At 33.7% G+C, this 19,859-nt stretch overlaps 2 protein-coding genes and 1 long non-coding RNA gene across 5 annotated transcripts in view; 1 reads left to right on the forward strand and 2 right to left on the reverse strand.

The window, feature by feature from the left end:
• LOC105141455 (calcium permeable stress-gated cation channel 1-like) overlaps nt 1-8,228 on the reverse strand; it is a 40,842-nt gene extending 32,614 nt beyond the window's left edge. The window contains exons 1-12 of one of the 2 annotated variants that reach the window (XM_011048682.1): nt 7,866-8,228; nt 7,138-7,457; nt 6,830-6,988; nt 6,363-6,498; nt 5,507-5,608; nt 4,371-4,490; nt 4,160-4,240; nt 3,582-3,922; nt 3,248-3,493; nt 2,540-2,864; nt 2,116-2,349; nt 1,545-1,657 (exon numbers count right to left, since the gene is read on the reverse strand). In XM_011048682.1, the coding sequence (XP_011046984.1) occupies nt 1,545-1,657; nt 2,116-2,349; nt 2,540-2,864; nt 3,248-3,493; nt 3,582-3,922; nt 4,160-4,240; nt 4,371-4,490; nt 5,507-5,608; nt 6,363-6,498; nt 6,830-6,988; nt 7,138-7,451 (2,171 nt within the window). In that variant the 5' untranslated portion in view covers nt 7,452-7,457; nt 7,866-8,228. The remainder of the gene's footprint in view (nt 1-1,544; nt 1,658-2,115; nt 2,350-2,539; nt 2,865-3,247; nt 3,494-3,581; nt 3,923-4,159; nt 4,241-4,370; nt 4,491-5,506; nt 5,609-6,362; nt 6,499-6,829; nt 6,989-7,137; nt 7,458-7,865) is intronic. The other variant, XM_011048683.1, reaches the window with a different exon arrangement.
• Nucleotides 1,014-10,911, forward strand: LOC105141452 (uncharacterized). The gene is made up of 3 exons (XR_845389.1): nt 1,014-1,058; nt 6,728-6,730; nt 10,824-10,911. It is a non-coding gene; the product is annotated as an uncharacterized LOC105141452 (long non-coding RNA).
• On the reverse strand, nt 10,799-18,439 carry LOC105141451 (calcium permeable stress-gated cation channel 1-like). Of its 2 annotated transcripts, none has more exons than XM_011048676.1 (12): nt 18,084-18,439; nt 17,390-17,709; nt 17,082-17,240; nt 16,615-16,750; nt 15,761-15,862; nt 14,626-14,745; nt 14,415-14,495; nt 13,179-13,519; nt 12,845-13,090; nt 12,139-12,463; nt 11,733-11,966; nt 10,799-11,411 (listed from the first exon to the last, which is right to left on the reverse strand). In XM_011048676.1, exons 2-12 carry the CDS (start codon nt 17,701-17,703, stop codon nt 11,145-11,147), a joined length of 2,325 nt encoding a protein of 774 aa, XP_011046978.1. In that variant the 5' UTR covers nt 17,704-17,709; nt 18,084-18,439; the 3' UTR covers nt 10,799-11,144. The 2 variants fall into 2 exon arrangements, with proteins under 2 accessions (XP_011046978.1, XP_011046977.1); XM_011048675.1 differs by having other exon boundaries at nt 18,088-18,438.
• Nucleotides 18,440-19,859: the final 1,420 nt, after the last annotated feature.

Here is a 19,859-nt window from a genome sequence, read left to right on the forward strand (position 1 = left end):
CGAGCTAGAAAATAGTATTTCTTATTAATATAACCCGAATAGAATCGAGAAACAATTCAAACTGAACCTGTTTTGTTTAGTTCGAGTTAGTTTTTTAACATAAAAACTAGAAAAACTAGACTAATCTTCATCATTGAGCTAAATCAAAGAAAAATTTAACATCAAATATTAATATAAGCTATTAATCACAACAACCACTTAGAAATTCAAGAAAAGCAACCAACAATCAAAGTCTTCCACATAAGAGGTAGGAAGGGGAAGGTTGAGAAAAGAAAAAGGGAAAGGGAAAGGGAGGTCTCAGAGAGAGTTGGTTGACCATAAATTTTTTGGGGTCTTTGGCTCTTTTGCCAGCTGTGAATATCTTATTGGCTTTAGCAAAGCCTTTTCTTTTAGAGCATGTAGAGAATTTTAAAGCCTGCCTCTTCCCTGTACAAGGATAGAACTAGTATAAATTATATTGTATAACTATCAAAGACAGGATTTCTTGAATAATGGTTCCCTCACATCTGGACTGTGAAACTAGAAGGAGAAGGTTAGGAATGAAAAAAAAGAAGAGGAAAGGCTTGAGGGGGGTGGTGACCGGAAAAGAAGAGTGATTTAGGGTTTTGGAAAGAAAGAAAAAAGGTTTAGAAATGAAAAAGAGAAAGGCTAGGAATGAAAAAAAGGGAAGGAAAGGTTTGAGAAAAAAGAAAGGAAAAGGTTAGGAAATGAAAAATAAAGAAGGCTAAAAAGAAAAAGGGTTGGTGGCTAAAAAGAAAAAAAAAAGTGATTTAAAATTAGAAATGATTTTTTTTTATACTTTTTTTAAATTGATTTTTTGTTTCAATCAATTTAAACTTTTTTAAATTGAAACAAAACATAACCACGTAGTTCTTTTTATTTTTTAATTTGTTTATTCACATTTTTCTATTGGTTTAATTTTTTCTTGATGTTTTTCAGATTAATCAATAAGTTAGTTTTTTTAAACACCACTACTTGTACCATATAATGAGCAACAAAACCAAGTATAAAATGGCCCAAGCTATGAGCAGAGACAAGGGGGAACCAAAGTCTCCCCGGTAATCTTTTCACCAATAATTTTTTCATTGAATATGACAATTAACATATATATAGTTGTAAAAATCAAAATTTAGAAATCCACACATTATCTTGTTTTTACCATGCTATCATTCATCTATATTTGTCTTTGATGTTTGAAGGACCATTCGTTGCGATAAAATCCAGAACACGATTTCGTGTCAGAAATTTCACCAGGCCCTTCTTCCTTTTCCCTCTATGAAAAAACTTTGCTCTTTGTGACTCCTTTAATTTACAACAGATCACTGTCTCCTGGCAATGGATTGTGTCAAATGTACAGCGAGGTGTATTCATGCACGTGTCATATTTAACGATCTTCATTTCAAAGCTCTCCATTTTCAACTGCCTCCGGCAAAGATGGTGAGTATCCCCCGCTGATTTTGCTTGGTACTGGTGTATTTCTTTGCGATTGACGTTTTGTAGGCACTAAGACACTCTCAGTTTCCATCTCAACGCTCAAGTCGTCTTCATCATCATCGTCACCTTTGAAAATTGGATGAACATATGCACTATGAAGGTAAGATTTCAGATTAAAGTTTGGATCCCTTGCTCGTTCCAGGGTATCTTTCATCATTGCTTCCTGAAAACCATGGTTCAAGACGACGAGATTAGTGGTGTGCAGGTGCAACTTTTGAGTAATTTTTCTACAATCTAAATAAACTATTCATTAGCACATCAATCAATCAAATAACTTGAAAGGCTTCGAGTTAATTAAACTAAACTTATTGATAGTATCAAATGCCAGGGTTGGCCATACATAGAACATAACCTGAGTTTGTAACGGAACATTTTCAGCTACTCTATATTGACATATATGCAGATGATATACTAAAATAAATTCATAATTTCATATAAGAAATTATCAGTATTATGCAGGCAAATCAATTGAGAGCAAACAAGGGAGTACAGAAAAATCAAAGCGGCAAATCAATTGAATCAGTATTATGCAGGCAAATCAATTGAGAGCAAACAAGGGAGTACAGAAAAATCAAAGCAAACAAAAAGCATCAACTCCACAGTATGCAGACACCAACACACCTGTAATGGATATTTGACAAATGCAGATTTGTGGCGTCCATTGCAGAACATATGAAACCATATAGTGAGGACAGGGAGAGAAATGAGGAATGGTGTTGACTGTGCAGCTTCTTTTGTACCCAGTAATCCCATCAGAGCAAGCTGTGAGATTACCAGCCCAGTAATAATACGCCCATGGACATCAGGCCAGAATGCTGCACCACTTTCATACTCTTGGTTGTAAACATTTATGATCTGAATAGGGAAAAGATAGGGAAAAGATGAATAAATTGTATCCAATTGTACTGAACCTTGGTCCAGTAAATCTTCCAAGTTGGATTAAGTTGTCGGGATTTGAACATTTAGTTGGCACAAGGCATTAACCATATGCAATTGAATTGTTCTTGGATTGAACATCACATATCCAATAGTATCAACTTGTTACCTGATGACGGAACACTAAATAGGCGAAGGCAAAGAAAATAATTATGAATGGAAGGAGAACTGGTGTCACTGTTGCATATACAAGCCCTAGCAGAAAATATAACTGTATACGGGGTTCACCAGTGTGAAAACCAAGACTTCCAGGATCCATGGCCTCTTCCCTGTCTTTTTCAGTCTTCACCAAAAGGAAATTTTTCAAGTGGTAGAATATCAGTGGTTTCAACATTAACACTTCCCCAGCAATCCCAGCCCATCCATCAACCATTATATAGGTTATAAAGAAAGTTGCTTTCATTGGAACAGCTACACCAATTGTTTTAGGAATTCTGCCACATAAATAAATGAAGAAATGAGAAAAGAAGAAAAATATAATAAAAACTTAAGGGAAGTTGTAGATGATAAAATGAAAACATATTCATGTAGACCCTATGAGCTTCATATCAGGAAAAGGGAAGAAATCATGAATATGGGAATATCTATCAAATCAGTCAGTATAATGGGATTCTAGATTAATGAAAAGTGAGATAAAAAAATAAATCACTGATGGGAGGATTAAAAAAAAATTACTGTTAATAAAATATATGTTATTGGAAGTCCTTTGAAGGCACATGCTATGAACACACATTCATACTTAATTATGCATACACCCTAATGGAGTAATTAAATAATGACGACATGAATATTTAATCAATATGTAAGAGTAACATACTCGTTAGCAGACTGCTTAATAAAAGAATTTAGCTGTTCAAATGCAGCTCCAGTGAGTATGCTCCCAAGGAATACATTGATAATGAGGAAAATATAATTTCTCGTTGCTGATCTCCTTTCCAAAGATGATAGAGATATGAAGCCTTCAAATTTAGACATGATCATCAATATTGTTGGTAGGAAGATAAGGAAGAGCTTCAACACAATGCCAGGAAGAAAACCTTGGATAACAGATTTGATAAATTTTCTGCATAATAAATAAAGAAACAATTAGTAATTTCTAACAAAGAAAACTTGCAACTAAGTCAGAAGGCACTGTGATGGAAGAAACGTACATTTCGATAACAGACTTCAGAAAAGGGGCTCTTTTTTCTATTCCCTCAATACTTGCTAGAGCTTGTACAGATGCAATAGGTATTATGAAAAAGAAGGTAAGTAAAAGGAATGCAACTCCAATTATCAGCCTCCTAACTTTCAGTGACATGTACGGAATGGCTAAGTTTTTCCAATATATATCTCGTGGCTCCGGAGCCCACTCTGTTAACCACAAAGTTGGATTTCTTGATTGTTGAGTTTGTGCACACACAGCTGCACCCCATCGAGTCTTGAATGAAACAAATGCTGCTGGCATGATAGACTTTGGATCCTTTAAAACCCTTGTCCTCTCTTCTTCTATCTGAATAATAACAAAACGATCCGGGACCCAAATTAGAGTGGTAATGCAAATAATAATTGGTGAGAATATGCAGCATCTCTAACTCATTAGAGTGAGCCTAAAACCAACTAATACACTTCATGGACTTTTGAAAAAGAGGTTCCAGATGTATATGCATAACAAAGATGATAAAACAAAAGGTTCAAAATTTTTGAAAGATCAGGGAATTTAGACAAGAAATTGGTGCTAGAGGCTTACTTCTTGTGACAGTTCCTCAATCTCTGATATGTGATGATCGATTGCATCCACTTTTCCCCCAAAATGCCCAAGGAAACCAGTCTGAAACATCCAATAACCATAAGCGTTGAGGTCTAAACAAAAATTAGGTTTAGGCAAAAGTAACAGGCAGTAGATTTGGACAAGAGGCAGTAACTTCTTAAGATATATCAGATTGCATTTTGAGAACTACCTTCATCTGAGGCCTCCGCGATTGAGTCCTGGAGTACTTGAGTTGGTAGTAGTCAAGCCAGTTCTGCCTTTTTTTCTTCTTCTTGACCAAGCTGGCTAGTTTGTTGGCATTGCACACCACCTGCATTAAAACTTTTATAAGACAAAAATTTACAAATTGAAGTACAAACTATCCTAGAATTTCAGGTGCATAAGAAAGTGTGAGGGTTGAGGGTTTAATGAATACTCCAACAAGTAAAAGGTCCATTTAAAGCCACTCAATAGATCATGTTGCCTCCTCAACCCACCAAACCTTTTCCCTATCCCTTGCTGTTTAATTCAAATAAAGAAAGGCTAGGAAGAGCTGCAACACTCACCTAGTCAAGAAAATTGTGTTCTTTATGACAACAACATTTTCCACAAATCACCTCAGCAATACAACATACTCATAAAAACACGTGGAGGTGCACATTCTTAGTTCAACAAATAAAAAATCCTAGCACTTCTTTTTTATCATTTTTATGAGTCCAAAGACAATAAATGCAGAGTAGTTGAGTACAAAGACAATAAATGCAGAGTAGTTAATTGGAGCAACTCTCTGTTAAATTGCTATTTGGAAAGAATGAAGTCTCTATGTCCAGCATGGAATGAAATGTTGGCATTTAAAGCAATTAACTATAAGGTTTACAAAATTCCAAATCAGACACACAAACCCTGAAAAAATACATTTTCAATTCAATGTCAGTTCTGGGATAAAAATTGGCACTTGACACAATCAAACTTTAAGGTTTGCAGTAGATCATCAAAACCACCAGAGATAAAATTAGGACAAGAACATGAAAGGAACAAGCAATTGCTGAGGGAAGCAGTTTACTTATGGAAGCTGGCAAACGTTTGCACATATGGAAAAGCTATGATCAAATGCATTCAAGTGAATGTCTCATAATGTTACTTAAAATCATTGAAGATGTATAATTTATCAAATACCAGTAGCACCTATTGATCCACATGATGCCTACCATACACATTTGAACAAATGGTTTCCTATATTTTGCACAACAAAACTGATGTGAATTATTTCATGATATCATCAATCAAATTCATAGCTTTCTACCAAAGATTAATCACGATATAAATTATGTTTGAGCAGGAACATACCTGATGAGTGAGGTAATGATCTGGGTGATTCACTAGAAAAAAGTGCTCCAAGAGCTCACTGACAGTTTCATCTGGATCAGGAGGTACATTCCTAACAAGGACCTGGGAAGAGTGAACTCATGATTAGTTTCTTGAATAGGAAAAGGATGGAGAAAGATGGGTAGCTAGAATTTGCACTAAAACATTAAGCAAAGATGAAAGTGACTGTTAGACAAACAAATTCAGCTCATTTTTTAGGACTAACAACCCGTGCCAGTTTCAAAAGATTTCATAAAAAAATAAACAGCATGTATTTCTTCAAAGGGAAATTAAGGAACGAGCTCAAGGTTGAAGGAAAAAAGGCAGACTCTCAAAGTATGATATGATTGACCCGATCAATATGCATAGTAGAATCAAATGGATTCCTTCTTCAACTATTGGATCTCTTTTCTTAACTAGTTAAGAGGAGTCATGGAAAAAACAAGCTCAAAATCACGATCAATTCCTTTTTCAAATCCAGTGGCAGCTGCATGAGCCCTTCCACATGCCATAAATGACCTACGAATAGGAAGAACCCGAGAACAAAATGAGAGGTAGCTAACCAAGTTGTGGGAGAGACATAGTTGACTACATTGATCTCAGTAGCTATGCCACCTATGAATTTAAAAGTGCATGAGTCATATATTCCACAGAACTTCATTCTTGCAAAAGTTGTATGTCTTTTTTCAACCCACTCAAGTCCAAACCATTTGGAACTCTTAAAGGTTATAATCAAGAAGTGTGCAGATCCCAAAAACACATAGTTTCTTCTCCAAAAACGACTTCTCTGGAAAAACATTCAAAAAATAAAATAAAAAAGGAAAATAGTTCATCTTACTGTGAATTGATCTAGACGACGTCTTTCCAAGGAAAGAAATTGCAACCTCATCGAAGCAACTATCTCATACTCCCTAAGCAACACATAGCATGTCCAGAAAGTAAAGGCATAAGCCATCACTATATGCGTCCAAAATCTGCAATGCAATTAATATAACTATAGGAGCACAATGAAAAAGAAAAGGAGCAGATATTCCTAGAAGTAGAAGATGGTAGGATATGTTCACACAGAAATAGACAATGCATGATTGTCTTGTGGAAAACAATTACTCTTGGTTTTGATAAATTAGCAATTAATAAATATTCTACAGATACAGAATAATATATGCATCTAGTTATCCATAAATGGTCATTATGCTATATAAGATAGTAAGATAATTGTGGTAAAAATATCTGAAAATATCAAGATTCATCAAAACCCGGAGATGACAAGGAAGCAGATGTTAGCAAAGGAGGATGGATTCCTACCTTTGTGATTTAAGTGGTATATTCGAAATTGAAAGCTTGTCAATGTCACTAGCAGTCACGTTGGCCACCATCTTGACTGCCTCTAGAGCATTATTGGTGTAATTGACTGGCACCAGGATAGCCAAAGCAACGAATGCTATAGGTACAAAAATCTTAAGTCTGCGTAGGCAACAAAATCGAGCTCAGCACATAATAAAAAATGACATAAACATTTTCAGAAACATCTAGACAGCACAAGTACAGCATCCAATCTTTCATCAACAAATGAGAATAGAAAAGGAGCGAGAAACAAAAGGAAAATGGATTACCCCATCAAGTAAATGCGCAAGTAAACAGCATAATCCAATCCTGCATGATCAACAAGCTCGGGCTCCGGCATTTTAAGCGCTTCCGGCATCCAATTTAAAAACCGGATATATGACCTGAAGTCTAAATTCACAACCCTACGAACAAGCGCCCCAGAGCGCAAGGGACTGCCTCTTACGCCCTTCAGATACCATTTTGGAAAGTAAACTCTATCATTGAGAGGTTGCAGCCTCAAAATTGCAAACGCCAATAAGAAAATGAATGCACTCAGTACATTTATAGCTCCGGAAACCGTTATATCTGCGAGCGTTGCCATTTATACCTTCAACCGAAAAAAAAAACAAAGCAAAACAGAACCCTTACATAAAACATTAAAAATAAACAACTTCTCAAGCAAATTTAAAAAAACATATAAAAAATTCAACCACTATATTTAACATCCAATGGCTCCTTTCAATGAAAAACACACCTAAACGTCAAAAGATAACAACTTATCGAGTAAAATCTCACAAAAGATCGTCTTTTTATACATACAAAGCAAATCAATCAAAATTAAACTAGTCCTCATCAAACATCAAATTAATCTCCAAATTCAATAACTTTTTCCATCTGGGTCACAATTCAACAACTATTGCACACACCAGAACCCAGAAAACATATAAAAAAAAAAGGAAAAAAAATCAACCCAAAAGGTAAAGAAAAGGATCTCAAAAACAAATAATTTGCTTACTATTAACCAGCTTCTTTCCTTATCTCCAATGCTATATTGACCTCTCAATCTTCAAAAAAAAAAATGCTGAGCAATTGAATTAACAAATGTTTGGAAAATTTTTCCGCTTAACAAAGTGAACAGAATGATTCCTCTCCTTTTGAGGAACAAGTAGCTAGCACGCTACCACCCCCGCCTTCAAGAAGTAATTCTTATAATAATAAATACACATCAAAGGGTCTGGTCCAAAAATGGGAATATATAGCACAAGAAGAAGATGAAGACACTAAAGAAAAATGGAGAGTGGAGATTTCACTTTCACGTTGTTTCGAATAACGCATTCCATTTCGGGCTATCTTTCTTTGTAGTGTTAAAAAAGGCTGCTCTTTTTCTCAGCTCGACTCGACAAATGAAGAACTACAATCCAGTACTGAGATTGTCACGCTTATTTCATCTTAGTCCCTAAAGGCTATTAAAATACCGTTTGGTACCATGGTAGCTTCCTACCCCACCCAAACAAGACGGAACAAACAGTTTGGTAAGCCGAGTTTATAACAGTGCATGTTTTTTTAAGTATTTTTTAAATAAGAATATATTAAAATAATAATTTTAATAATTTTAAACAAATATATATGTTTTAACATATTTTTTAAAATAAAACTAAAAGTATTTTTTAAAATCTATTTTTTATAAAAAAATTACAACATTAAAAAATATTACAAGCACAAATATAAGAAGGTGTGTCTTGTTAAAATTTAGTAGTCGTCTAATTGTGAGTGGTTATTTGTGGTGTCCCATTACTATCCTATGCCAGCTTACAAAATATAAAGAGGAAATTGCAATTTTCAATTTTGAAATAGCCTCATGAAACTATATTATGTCATACACAAACAAAACTTTGGGATACCAGAAAAGGAAATAAAGTGAAAAATGATTGGTAATTGGCCCAAAAAGGTGCATTTTCTTTTTAAAACAAAAGGGATCCCATGGCTCAATTTCAACATAGGATATATCTTTTTTATTTTATCTTATATACTGATTGGGACTAAGAAAAATACATGTATAAACAGTAATCATGGAATTATATTGGTTTTAATACAGGATTAAAATCTGTAATTTTTTATATATTTATTTGTATTATGGGTATGTTTAACGGGGTGTTTCAACTTTTTTTTTTCATCAATTGTTTTTTATTTTTTATTTAACACTATTTTTTAAAAAATAAAAAATTTATTATGATATATTTCTAAACAAAAAATATTTTAAAAAACAATTATTTTCACACTTCTATACGTCTCCTGTATTGGTTATAGATGTTTTTGCGCATTAAGGTCAAATTAAAAAAAAACATATTATTTATTTTATTTCTAAATTTCTTTATTTATATTCATAGAACTTATGATACTTTTCTGCATGTTTCTTTCTAAGATTTAATTAAGTGATTAATAGAAAATCTAAAAATATTACATTTTACATTGAAAAAAAAATGATAAAGCTATTATAATTGTGAAAGTATATCATTATTTTCCTCTGGAAAAAGAGTCGAAACTCAAATAAATTTAAAATATATGAATCTTATTGGTAGCTTTATTTTGATGCTCAAAATACACTTCTATTTTGTTTTTTTTTTATATTTTAAAAGTGTTTATAAAAAAATTGAATTTTTATATATTTTTTTACTTTATTTTAAATTTATATGTTTTTGGTATTTTTTATATCATTTTGATACATTAACGTAAAAAATAATTTTAAAAAATAAAAAATATTTTAAAAAACACTTATAACTATACTCTCAAAAACCAGCTTATGAAAATTATCTCAAATTCACATCCTAATCAAGTTCCTCAACAAATGTGATTGAGGAACTTGATTGTCAGTTCAAGAAACATTGTATATTTAAATTGCATGACGTTAAAATCAAGGGACTTAATTGAAAAAAAACTACTATAAGTGACGATTCTTTTGTGCTTACGAGAAAAACAGAACAACTCAAGTGAAGACATGGAAGAGTACTCGTAAGAAAACAACAACATGTTCGCAAGTTGCCAAGTGCTCTTTCTAACAGCTACTTTGTCGATTTGGAACCGAAAAAATGGTATTCTTTCACGCGCTTTTCGAGAGGCTGTGTTTCACGATCCAATTAAAATGATGATTGGTGGGATTTGTTAAATAATAGAGGTGAGATTGTGTTTTCTGATCACCCTACTTTTCATTCTTGTTTCATTTTAATCTTATTACAGTTTTTTGTTTCAATTCAATCCCTCAACTTCTACGTTCATTCTATTTCTCAATCTAGTGAAAATATTATTAAAAGAGTTTCATATTAATAGAGAATATTATTATTAAAACAATGCTATATGATATTATGTTGTGTCGGTATTAATTTCGTTTTTAAATGAATTTATTCTCAAATTATTTTTCCTTTTTTATTACTTTTCTTTTGGTTTACTAAATGTTTTTTATGACGTTCAAGGAAAAACATAAGGAAAAAAAAATTAAATTTTTCAAGGGTCATATTTTATTCTTGCGAATTTGGCTACGTGTTAGGTGGGTAAGTGACCTGGCCCCAACGTGTTTGAAGAGAGTGGGACTGGATTGCCCTTGTGTGGAGTAGGGTGCCTGTATGCTTATTGAGCATTGGAGAAGATAAATGGATAATAAAAAATAAAAAATTAATATTTTAATTATTTTTTTCAAATGGTTTTTTTAAATTAATAAAATAGATATAATAAATTAAACTATATTTATACTATTTAAAATGCTATTTTATTAATTTAATTTTTTAAAATAACATTTTTCATTAGAAATGCTCTTGTGAACGAGTGCCTTGTTTGAAGAGTGTGGGGACTAGATTGCCCTTGTGTAGCGTAGGTTTGCCTCTATGCTCTTGAACGAGTGCCTAGTTGCTGGGTGTCTTTTGTACCATTTCACACAGGGCAATGCAGCAACGTATAGAAGAGCCCAAGCTATGAGGAGGAGATCTTTTCATTGAATACGGCGACCAACATGTATAGTTGTGTAAACCAACATTTAGAAATCCACACAATATCTACTCTTGAACATGCTAACATTCATCTACATCTGTCTTTGAAGTATGAAGGGCCATTCGTTGCCACAAAATCCAGAACTTTATTTCGTTTCAGAAATTTCAGCAGGCCCTTCTTCCCTTTCTCTCTATAGAACGAACTTTGCTATCTTGACTCGTTAAGTTTACAACAGATCACTGTCTCCTGGCAATGGATTGTGTCTAATGTACAGCGAGGTGTGGTCATGCACGTGTCATATTTAACGATCTCTGTTTCATGGCTCTCCATTTTTAACTGTCTCGGGCAAAGATGGTGAGGATCCCCCGCTGATTTTGCTTGGTGCTGGTGTATTTCTTCGTGATTGGCGCTTTGTAGGCACTAAGACACTCTCAGTTTCCATCTTTCCGCTCAGAAGGTCGTCTTCATCAATATCATCATCATCAACTTTGAAAACTGGATGAACATAAGCACTCTGAAGGTAGGCTTTCAGATTAAAGTTCGGATCCCTTGCTCGTTCCAGGGTATCTTTCATCATTGCTTCCTGAAAACCATGGTTCAAGACAAGATTAGTAGTTTGCAAGTGCAGCTTTTGACTCATTTTGCTACAATCTAAATAACTTGAATTCACTTGAAAGGTGTCGTGTTAACCAAACAAAACTTATTGATCCATAGAACATAACCTGAGTTTGTAACAAATTATTGACACATATGCAGATGATATACTAAAATAAATTCATAATTTCATATAAGAAATTATCAGTATTATGCAGGCAAATCAATTGAGAGCAAACAAGGGAGTACAGAAAAATCAAAGCAAACAAAAAGCATCAACTCACACAGTATGCAGAGACACACAAATCGCCTGTAATGGATATTTGACAAATGCAGATTTGTGGCGTCCATTGCAGAACATATGAAACCATATAGTGAGGACAGGGAGAGCAATGAGGAATGGTGTTGACTGTGCAGCTTCTTTTGTACTCATCAGTCCCATCAGAGCCAGCTGCGAGATTACTAGTGCAGTAATAACACGCCCATGGACATCAGGCCAGAATGCTGCACCACTTTCATACTCTTGGTTGTAAACATTTATGATCTGAATAGGGAAAAGATAGGGAAAAGATGAATAAATTGTATCCAATTGCACTGAACTTGGGTCCAGTAAATCTTCCAAGTTTTGAACATTTAGTTGGCACAAGGCATTAACCATATGCAACTGAATTGTTCTTGGATTGAACATCATATAACCAATAGTATCAACTTGTTACCTGATGACGGAACACTGCAAAGGCGAAGGCAAAGAAAATAATTATGAATGGAAGGAGAACTGGTGTCACTGTGGCATATACAAGCCCTAGCAGAAAATATAATTGTATACGGGGTTCACCGGTGTTAAAACCGAGACTTCCAGGATCCATTGCCTCTTCCCTGTCCTTTTCAGTCTTCACCAAAAGGAAATTTTTCAAGTGGTAGAATATCAGTGGTTTCAACATTAACACTTCCCCAGCAATCCCAGCCCATCCATCAACCATTATATAGGTTATAAAGAAAGTTGCTTTCATTGGAACAGCTACACCAATTGTTTTAGGAATTCTGCCACATAAATAAATGAAGAAATGAGAAAAGAAGAAAAATATAATAAAAACTTAAGGGAAGTTGTAGATGATAAAATGAAAACATATTCATGTAGACCCTATGAGCTTCAATCAGGAAAAGGGAAGAAATCATGAATATGGGAATATCTATCAAATCAGTCAGTATAATGGGATTCTAGATTAATGAAAAGTGAGATAAAAAAATAAATCACTGATGGGAGGATTAAAAAAAATTACTGTTAATAAAATATATGTTATTGGAAGTCCTTTGAAGGCACATGCTATGAACACACATTCATACTTAATTATGCATACACCCTAATGGAGTAATTAAATAATGACGACATGAATATTTAATCAATATGTAAGAGTAACATACTCGTTAGCAGACTGCTTAATAAAAGAATTTAGCTGTTCAAATGCAGCTCCAGTGAGTATGCTCCCAAGGAATACATTGATAATGAGGAAAATAGAATTTCTCGTTGCTGATCTCCTTTCCAAAGATGATAGAGATATGAAGCCTTCAAATTTAGACATGATCATCAATATTGTTGGTAGGAAGATAAGGAAGAGCTTCAACACAATGCCAGGAAGAAAACCTTGGATAACAGATTTGATAAATTTTCTGCATATTAAATAATGAAACAATTAGTAATTTCTAACAAAGAAAACTTGCAACTAAGTTAGAAGGCACTGTGATGGAAGAAACGTACATTTCGATAACAGACTTCAGAAAAGGGGCTCTTTTTTCTATTCCCTCAATACTTGCTAGAGCTTGTACAGATGCAATAGGTATTATGAAAAAGAAGGTAAGTAAAAGGAATGCAACTCCAATTATCAGCCTCCTAACTTTGAGTGACATGTACGGAATGGCTAAGTTTTTCCAATATATATCTCGTGGCTCCGGAGCCCACTCTGTTAACCACAAAGTTGGATTTCTTGATTGTTGAGTTTGTGCACACACAGCTGCACCCCATCGAGTCTTGAATGAAACAAATGCTGCTGGCATGATAGACTTTGGATCCTTTAAAACCCTTGTCCTCTCTTCTTCTATCTGAATAATAACAAAACGATCCAGGACCCAAATTAGAGTGGTAATGCAAATAATAATTGGTGAGAATATGCAGCATCTCTAACTCATTAGAGTGAGCCTAAAACCAACTAATACACTTCATGGACTTTTGAAAAAGAGGTTCCAGATGTATATGCATAACAAAGATGATAAAACAAAAGGTTCAAAATTTTGGAAGATCAGGGAATTTAGACAAGAAATTGGTGCTAGAGGCTTACTTCTTGTGACAGTTCCTCAATCTCTGATATGTGATGATCGATTGCATCCACTTTTCCCCCAAAATGCCCAAGGAAACCAGTCTGAAACATCCAATAACCATAAGCGTTGAGGTCTAAACAAAAATTAGGTTTAGGCAAAAGTAACAGGCAGTAGATTTGGACAAGAGGCAGTAACTTCTTAAGATATATCAGATTGCATTTTGAGAACTACCTTCATCTGAGGCCTCCGCGATTGAGTCCTGGAGTACTTGAGTTGGTAGTAGTCAAGCCAGTTCTGCCTTTTTTTCTTCTTCTTGACCAAGCTGGCTAGTTTGTTGGCATTGCACACCACCTGCATTAAAACTTTTATAAGACAAAAATTTACAAATTGAAGTACAAACTATCCTCGAATTTCAGATGCATAAGAAGGTGTGAGGGTTTAATGAATACTCCAACAAGTAAAAGGTCCATTTAAAGCCACTCAATAGATCATGTGTGGTACACATGTTGCCTCCTCAACCCACCAACATTAGAGTGAGCCTAAAACCAACTAATAAACTACTTGGACTTTTGAAAAAGAGGTTCCAGATGTATATGCATAACAAAGATGATAAAACAAAAGGTTCAAAATTTTTGAAAGATCAGGGAATTTAGACAAGAAATTGGTGCTAGAGGCTTACTTCTTGTGACAGTTCCTCAATCTCTGATATGTGATGATCGATTGCATCCACTTTTCCCCCAAAATGCCCAAGGAAACCAGTCTGAAACATCCAATAACCATAAGAGTTGAGGTCTAAACAAAAATTAGGTTTAGGCAAAAGTAACAGGCAGTAGATTTGGACAAGAGGCAGTAACTTCTTAAGATATATCAGATTGCATTTTGAGAACTACCTTCATCTGAGGCCTCCGCGATTGAGTCCTGGAGTACTTGAGTTGGTAGTAGTCAAGCCAGTTCTGCCTTTTTTTCTTCTTCTTGACCAAGCTGGCTAGTTTGTTGGCATTGCACACCACCTGCATTAAAACTTTTATAAGACAAAAATTTACAAATTGAAGTACAAACTATCCTAGAATTTCAGGTGCATAAGAAAGTGTGAGGGTTGAGGGTTTAATGAATACTCCAACAAGTAAAAGGTCCATTTAAAGCCACTCAATAGATCATGTTGCCTCCTCAACCCACCAAACCTTTTCCCTATCCCTTGCTGTTTAATTCAAATAAAGAAAGGCTAGGAAGAGCTGCAACACTCACCTAGTCAAGAAAATTGTGTTCTTTATGACAACAACATTTTACACAAATCACCTCAGCAATAAACATACTCATAAAAAACACGTGGAGGTGCACATTCTTAGTTCAACAAATAAAAAATCCTAGCACTTCTTTTTTATCATTTTTATGAGTCCAAAGACAATAAATGCATAGTTAATTGGAGCAACTCTCTGTTAAATTGCTATTTGGAAAGAATGAAGTCTCTATGTCCAGCATGGAATGTGACACTGTTACGCAGCCACAAATAGAAACAAGAAAATGTTGGCATTTAAAGCAATTAACTATAAGGTTTTCAACATTCCAAATCAGACACAACTCCTGTGAAATAAAACATTTTCAATTCAATGAGTTCTGGAATAAAAATTGGCACTTGACGCAATCAAACTTTAAGGTTTGCAATAGATCATCAAAACCACCAGAGATAAAATTAGGACAAGAACATGAAAAGAACAAGCAATTGCTGAGGGAAGCAGTTTACTTATGGAAGCTGGCAAGCGTTTGCACATATGGAAAAGCTATGATCAAATGCATTCAAGTGAATGTCTCATAATGTTACTTAAAATCATTGAAGATGTATAATTTATCAAATACCAGTAGCACCTATTGATCCACATGATGCCTACCATACACATTTGAACAAATGGTTTCCTATATTTTGCACAACAAAACTGATGTGAATTATTTCATGATATCATCAATCAAATTCATAGCTTTCTACCAAAGATTAATCACGATATAAATTATGTTTGAGCAGGAACATACCTGATGAGTGAGGTAATGATCTGGGTGATTCACTAGAAAAAAGTGCTCCAAGAGCTCACTGACAGTTTCATCTGGATCAGGAGGTACATTCCTAACAAGGACCTGGGAAGAGTGAACTCATGATTAGTTTCTTGAATAGGAAAAGGATGGAGAAAGATGGGTAGCTAGAATTTGCACTAAAACATTAAGCAAAGATGAAAGTGACTGTTAGACAAACAAATTCAGCTCATTTTTTAGGACTAACAACCCGTGCCAGTTTCAAAAGATTTCATAAAAATTAAATGGCATGTATTTTTTCAAAGGGAAATTAAGGAACGAGCTCGAGGTTGAAGGAAAAAGGCAGACTCTCAAAGCATGATATGATTGACCCGATCAATATGCATAGTAAAATCAAATGGATTCCTTCTTCAACTATTGGATCTCTTTTCTTAACTAGTTAAGAGGAGTCATGGAAAAAACAAGCTCAAAATCACGATCAATTCCTTTTTCAAATCCAGTGGCAGCTGCATGAGCCCTTCCACATGCCATAAATGACCTACGAATAGGAAGAACCCGAGAACAAAATGAGAGGTAGCTAACCAAGTTGTGGGAGAGACATAGTTGACTACATTGATCTCAGTAGCTATGCCACCTATGAATTTAAAAGTGCATGAGTCATATATTCCACAGAACTTCATTCTTGCAAAAGTTGTATGTCTTTTTTCAACCCACTCAAGTCCAAACCATTTGGAACTCTTAAAGGTTATAATCAAGAAGTGTGCAGATCCCAAAAACACATAGTTTCTTCTCCAAAAACGACTTCTCTGGAAAAACATTCAAAAAATAAAATAAAAAAGGAAAATAGTTCATCTTACTGTGAATTGATCTAGACGACGTCTTTCCAAGGAAAGAAATTGCAACCTCATCGAAGCAACTATCTCATACTCCCTAAGCAACACATAGCATGTCCAGAAAGTAAAGGCATAAGCCATCACTATATGCGTCCAAAATCTGCAATGCAATTAATATAACTATAGGAGCACAATGAAAAAGAAAAGGAGCAGATATTCCTAGAAGTAGAAGATGGTAGGATATGTTCACACAGAAATAGACAATGCATGATTGTCTTGTGGAAAACAATTACTCTTGGTTTTGATAAATTAGCAATTAATAAATATTCTACAGATACAGAATAATATATGCATCGAGTTATCCATAAATGGTCATTATGCTATATAAGATAGTAAGATAATTGTGGTAAAAATATCTGAAAATATCAAGATTCATCAAAACTCGGAGATGACAAGGAAGCAGAAGTTAGCAAAGGAGGATGGCTTTCTACCTTTGTGATTTAAGTGGTATATTCGAAATTGAAAGCTTGTCAATGTCACTAGCAGTCACGTTGGCCACCATCTTGACTGCCTCTAGAGCATTATTGGTGTAATTGACTGGCACCAGGATAGCCAAAGCAAGGAATGTTAAAGGTACAAAAATCTTAAGTCTGCGTAGGCAACAAAATCGAGCTCAGCACATAATAACAAATGACATAAACATTTTCAGAAACATCTAGACAGCACAAGTACAGCATCCAATCTTTCATCAACAAATGAGAATAGAAAAGGAGCGAGAAACAAAAGGAAAATGGATTACCCCATCAAGTAAATGCGCAAGTAAACAGCATAATCCAATCCTGCATGATCAACAAGCTCGGGCTCCGGCATTTTAAGCGCTTCCGGCATCCAATTTAAAAACCGGATATATGACCTGAAGTCTAAATTCACAACCCTACGAACAAGCGCCCCAGAGCGCAAGGGACTGCCTCTTACGCCCTTCAGATACCATTTTGGAAAGTAAACTCTATCATTGAGAGGTTGCAGCCTCAAAATTGCAAACGCCAATAAGAAAATGAATGCACTCAGTACATTTATAGCTCCGGAAACCGTTATATCTGCGAGCGTTGCCATTTATACCTTCAACCGAAAAAAAAAAAACAAAGCAAAACAAAACCCTTACATAAAACATTAAAAACAAACAACTTCTCAAGCAAATTTAAAAAAACATTTTAAAAATTCAACCACTATATTTAACATCCAATGGCTCCTTTCAACGAAAAACACACCTAAACGTCAAAAGATAACAACTTATCGAGTAAAATCTCAAAAAGATCGTCTTTTTATACATACAAAGCAAATAAATAAAAATTAAACCAGTCCTAATCAAACACAAAATTAGGGTCACAATTCAACAACTATTGCACACACCAGAACCCAGAAAACATATCAAAAAAAGGAAAAAAAATCAACCCAAAAGGTAAAGAAAAGGATCTCAAAAACAAATAATTTGCTTACTATTAACCAGCTTCTTTCCTTATCTCCAATGCTATATTGACCTCTCAATCTTCAAAAAAAAAAATGCTGAGCAATTGAATTAACAAATGTTTGGAAAATTTTTCCGCTTAACAAAGTGAACAGAATGATTCCTCTCCTTTTGAGGAACAAGTAGCTAGCACGCTACCACCCCCGCCTTCAAGAAGTAATTCTTATAATAATAAATACACATCAAAGGGTCTGGTCCAAAAATGGGAATATATAGCACAAGAAGAAGATGAAGACACTAAAGAAAAATGGAGAGTGGAGATTTCACTTTCACGTTGTTTCGAATAACGCATTCCATTTCGGGCTATCTTTCTTTGTAGTGTTAAAAAAGGCTGCTCTTTTTCTCAGCTCGACTCGACAAATGAAGAACTACAATCCAGTACTGAGATTGTCACGCTTATTTCATCTTAGTCCCTAAAGGCTATTAAAATACCGTTTGGTACCATGGTAGCTTCCTACCCCACCCAAACAAGACGGAACAAACAGTTTGGTAAGCCGAGTTTATAACAGTGCATGTTTTTTTAAGTATTTTTTAAATAAGAATATATTAAAATAATAATTTTAATAATTTTAAACAAATATATATGTTTTAACATATTTTTTAAAATAAAACTAAAAGTATTTTTTAAAATCTATTTTTTATAAAAAAATTACAACATTAAAAAATATTACAAGCACAAATATAAGAAGGTGTGTCTTGTTAAAATTTAGTAGTCGTCTAATTGTGAGTGGTTATTTGTGGTGTCCCATTACTATCCTATGCCAGCTTACAAAATATAAAGAGGAAATTGCAATTTTCAATTTTGAAATAGCCTCATGAAACTATATTATGTCATACACAAACAAAACTTTGGGATACCAGAAAAGGAAATAAAGTGAAAAATGATTGGTAATTGGCCCAAAAAGGTGCATTTTCTTTTTAAAACAAAAGGGATCCCATGGCTCAATTTCAACATAGGATATATCTTTTTTATTTTATCTTATATACTGATTGGGACTAAGAAAAATACATGTATAAACAGTAATCATGGAATTATATTGGTTTTAATACAGGATTAAAATCTGTAATTTTTTATATATTTATTTGTATTATGGGTATGTTTAACGGGGTGTTTCAACTTTTTTTTTTCATCAATTGTTTTTTATTTTTTATTTAACACTATTTTTTAAAAAATAAAAAATTTATTATGATATATTTCTAAACAAAAAATATTTTAAAAAACAATTATTTTCACACTTCTATACGTCTCCTGTATTGGTTATAGATGTTTTTGCGCATTAAGGTCAAATTAAAAAAAAACATATTATTTATTTTATTTCTAAATTTCTTTATTTATATTCATAGAACTTATGATACTTTTCTGCATGTTTCTTTCTAAGATTTAATTAAGTGATTAATAGAAAATCTAAAAATATTACATTTTACATTGAAAAAAAAATGATAAAGCTATTATAATTGTGAAAGTATATCATTATTTTCCTCTGGAAAAAGAGTCGAAACTCAAATAAATTTAAAATATATGAATCTTATTGGTAGCTTTATTTTGATGCTCAAAATACACTTCTATTTTGTTTTTTTTTTATATTTTAAAAGTGTTTATAAAAAAATTGAATTTTTATATATTTTTTTACTTTATTTTAAATTTATATGTTTTTGGTATTTTTTATATCATTTTGATACATTAACGTAAAAAATAATTTTAAAAAATAAAAAATATTTTAAAAAACACTTATAACTATACTCT

Source organism: Populus euphratica, unplaced genomic scaffold, assembly GCF_000495115.2.
Source record: "Populus euphratica unplaced genomic scaffold, PopEup_1.0 scaffold119.1, whole genome shotgun sequence".
In the NCBI taxonomy this organism is placed as follows: domain Eukaryota; kingdom Viridiplantae; phylum Streptophyta; class Magnoliopsida; order Malpighiales; family Salicaceae; genus Populus; species Populus euphratica.

Bases quoted from the DNA above. Each gene is read 5' to 3' on its own strand.
- LOC105141451 (XM_011048676.1), bottom strand. From the start codon at position 17,703: ATGGCAACGCTCGCAGATATAACGGTTTCCGGAGCTATAAATGTACTG. The intron at 17,241-17,389 runs GTAATCCATTTT...TTGCCTACGCAG, and splicing joins TTGCGCATTTACTTGATGGG to ACTTAAGATTTTTGTACCTT. The intron at 14,746-15,760 runs GTATGTTCCTGC...GTTTTAATGCAG, and splicing joins ATCATTACCTCACTCATCAG to GTGGTGTGCAATGCCAACAA.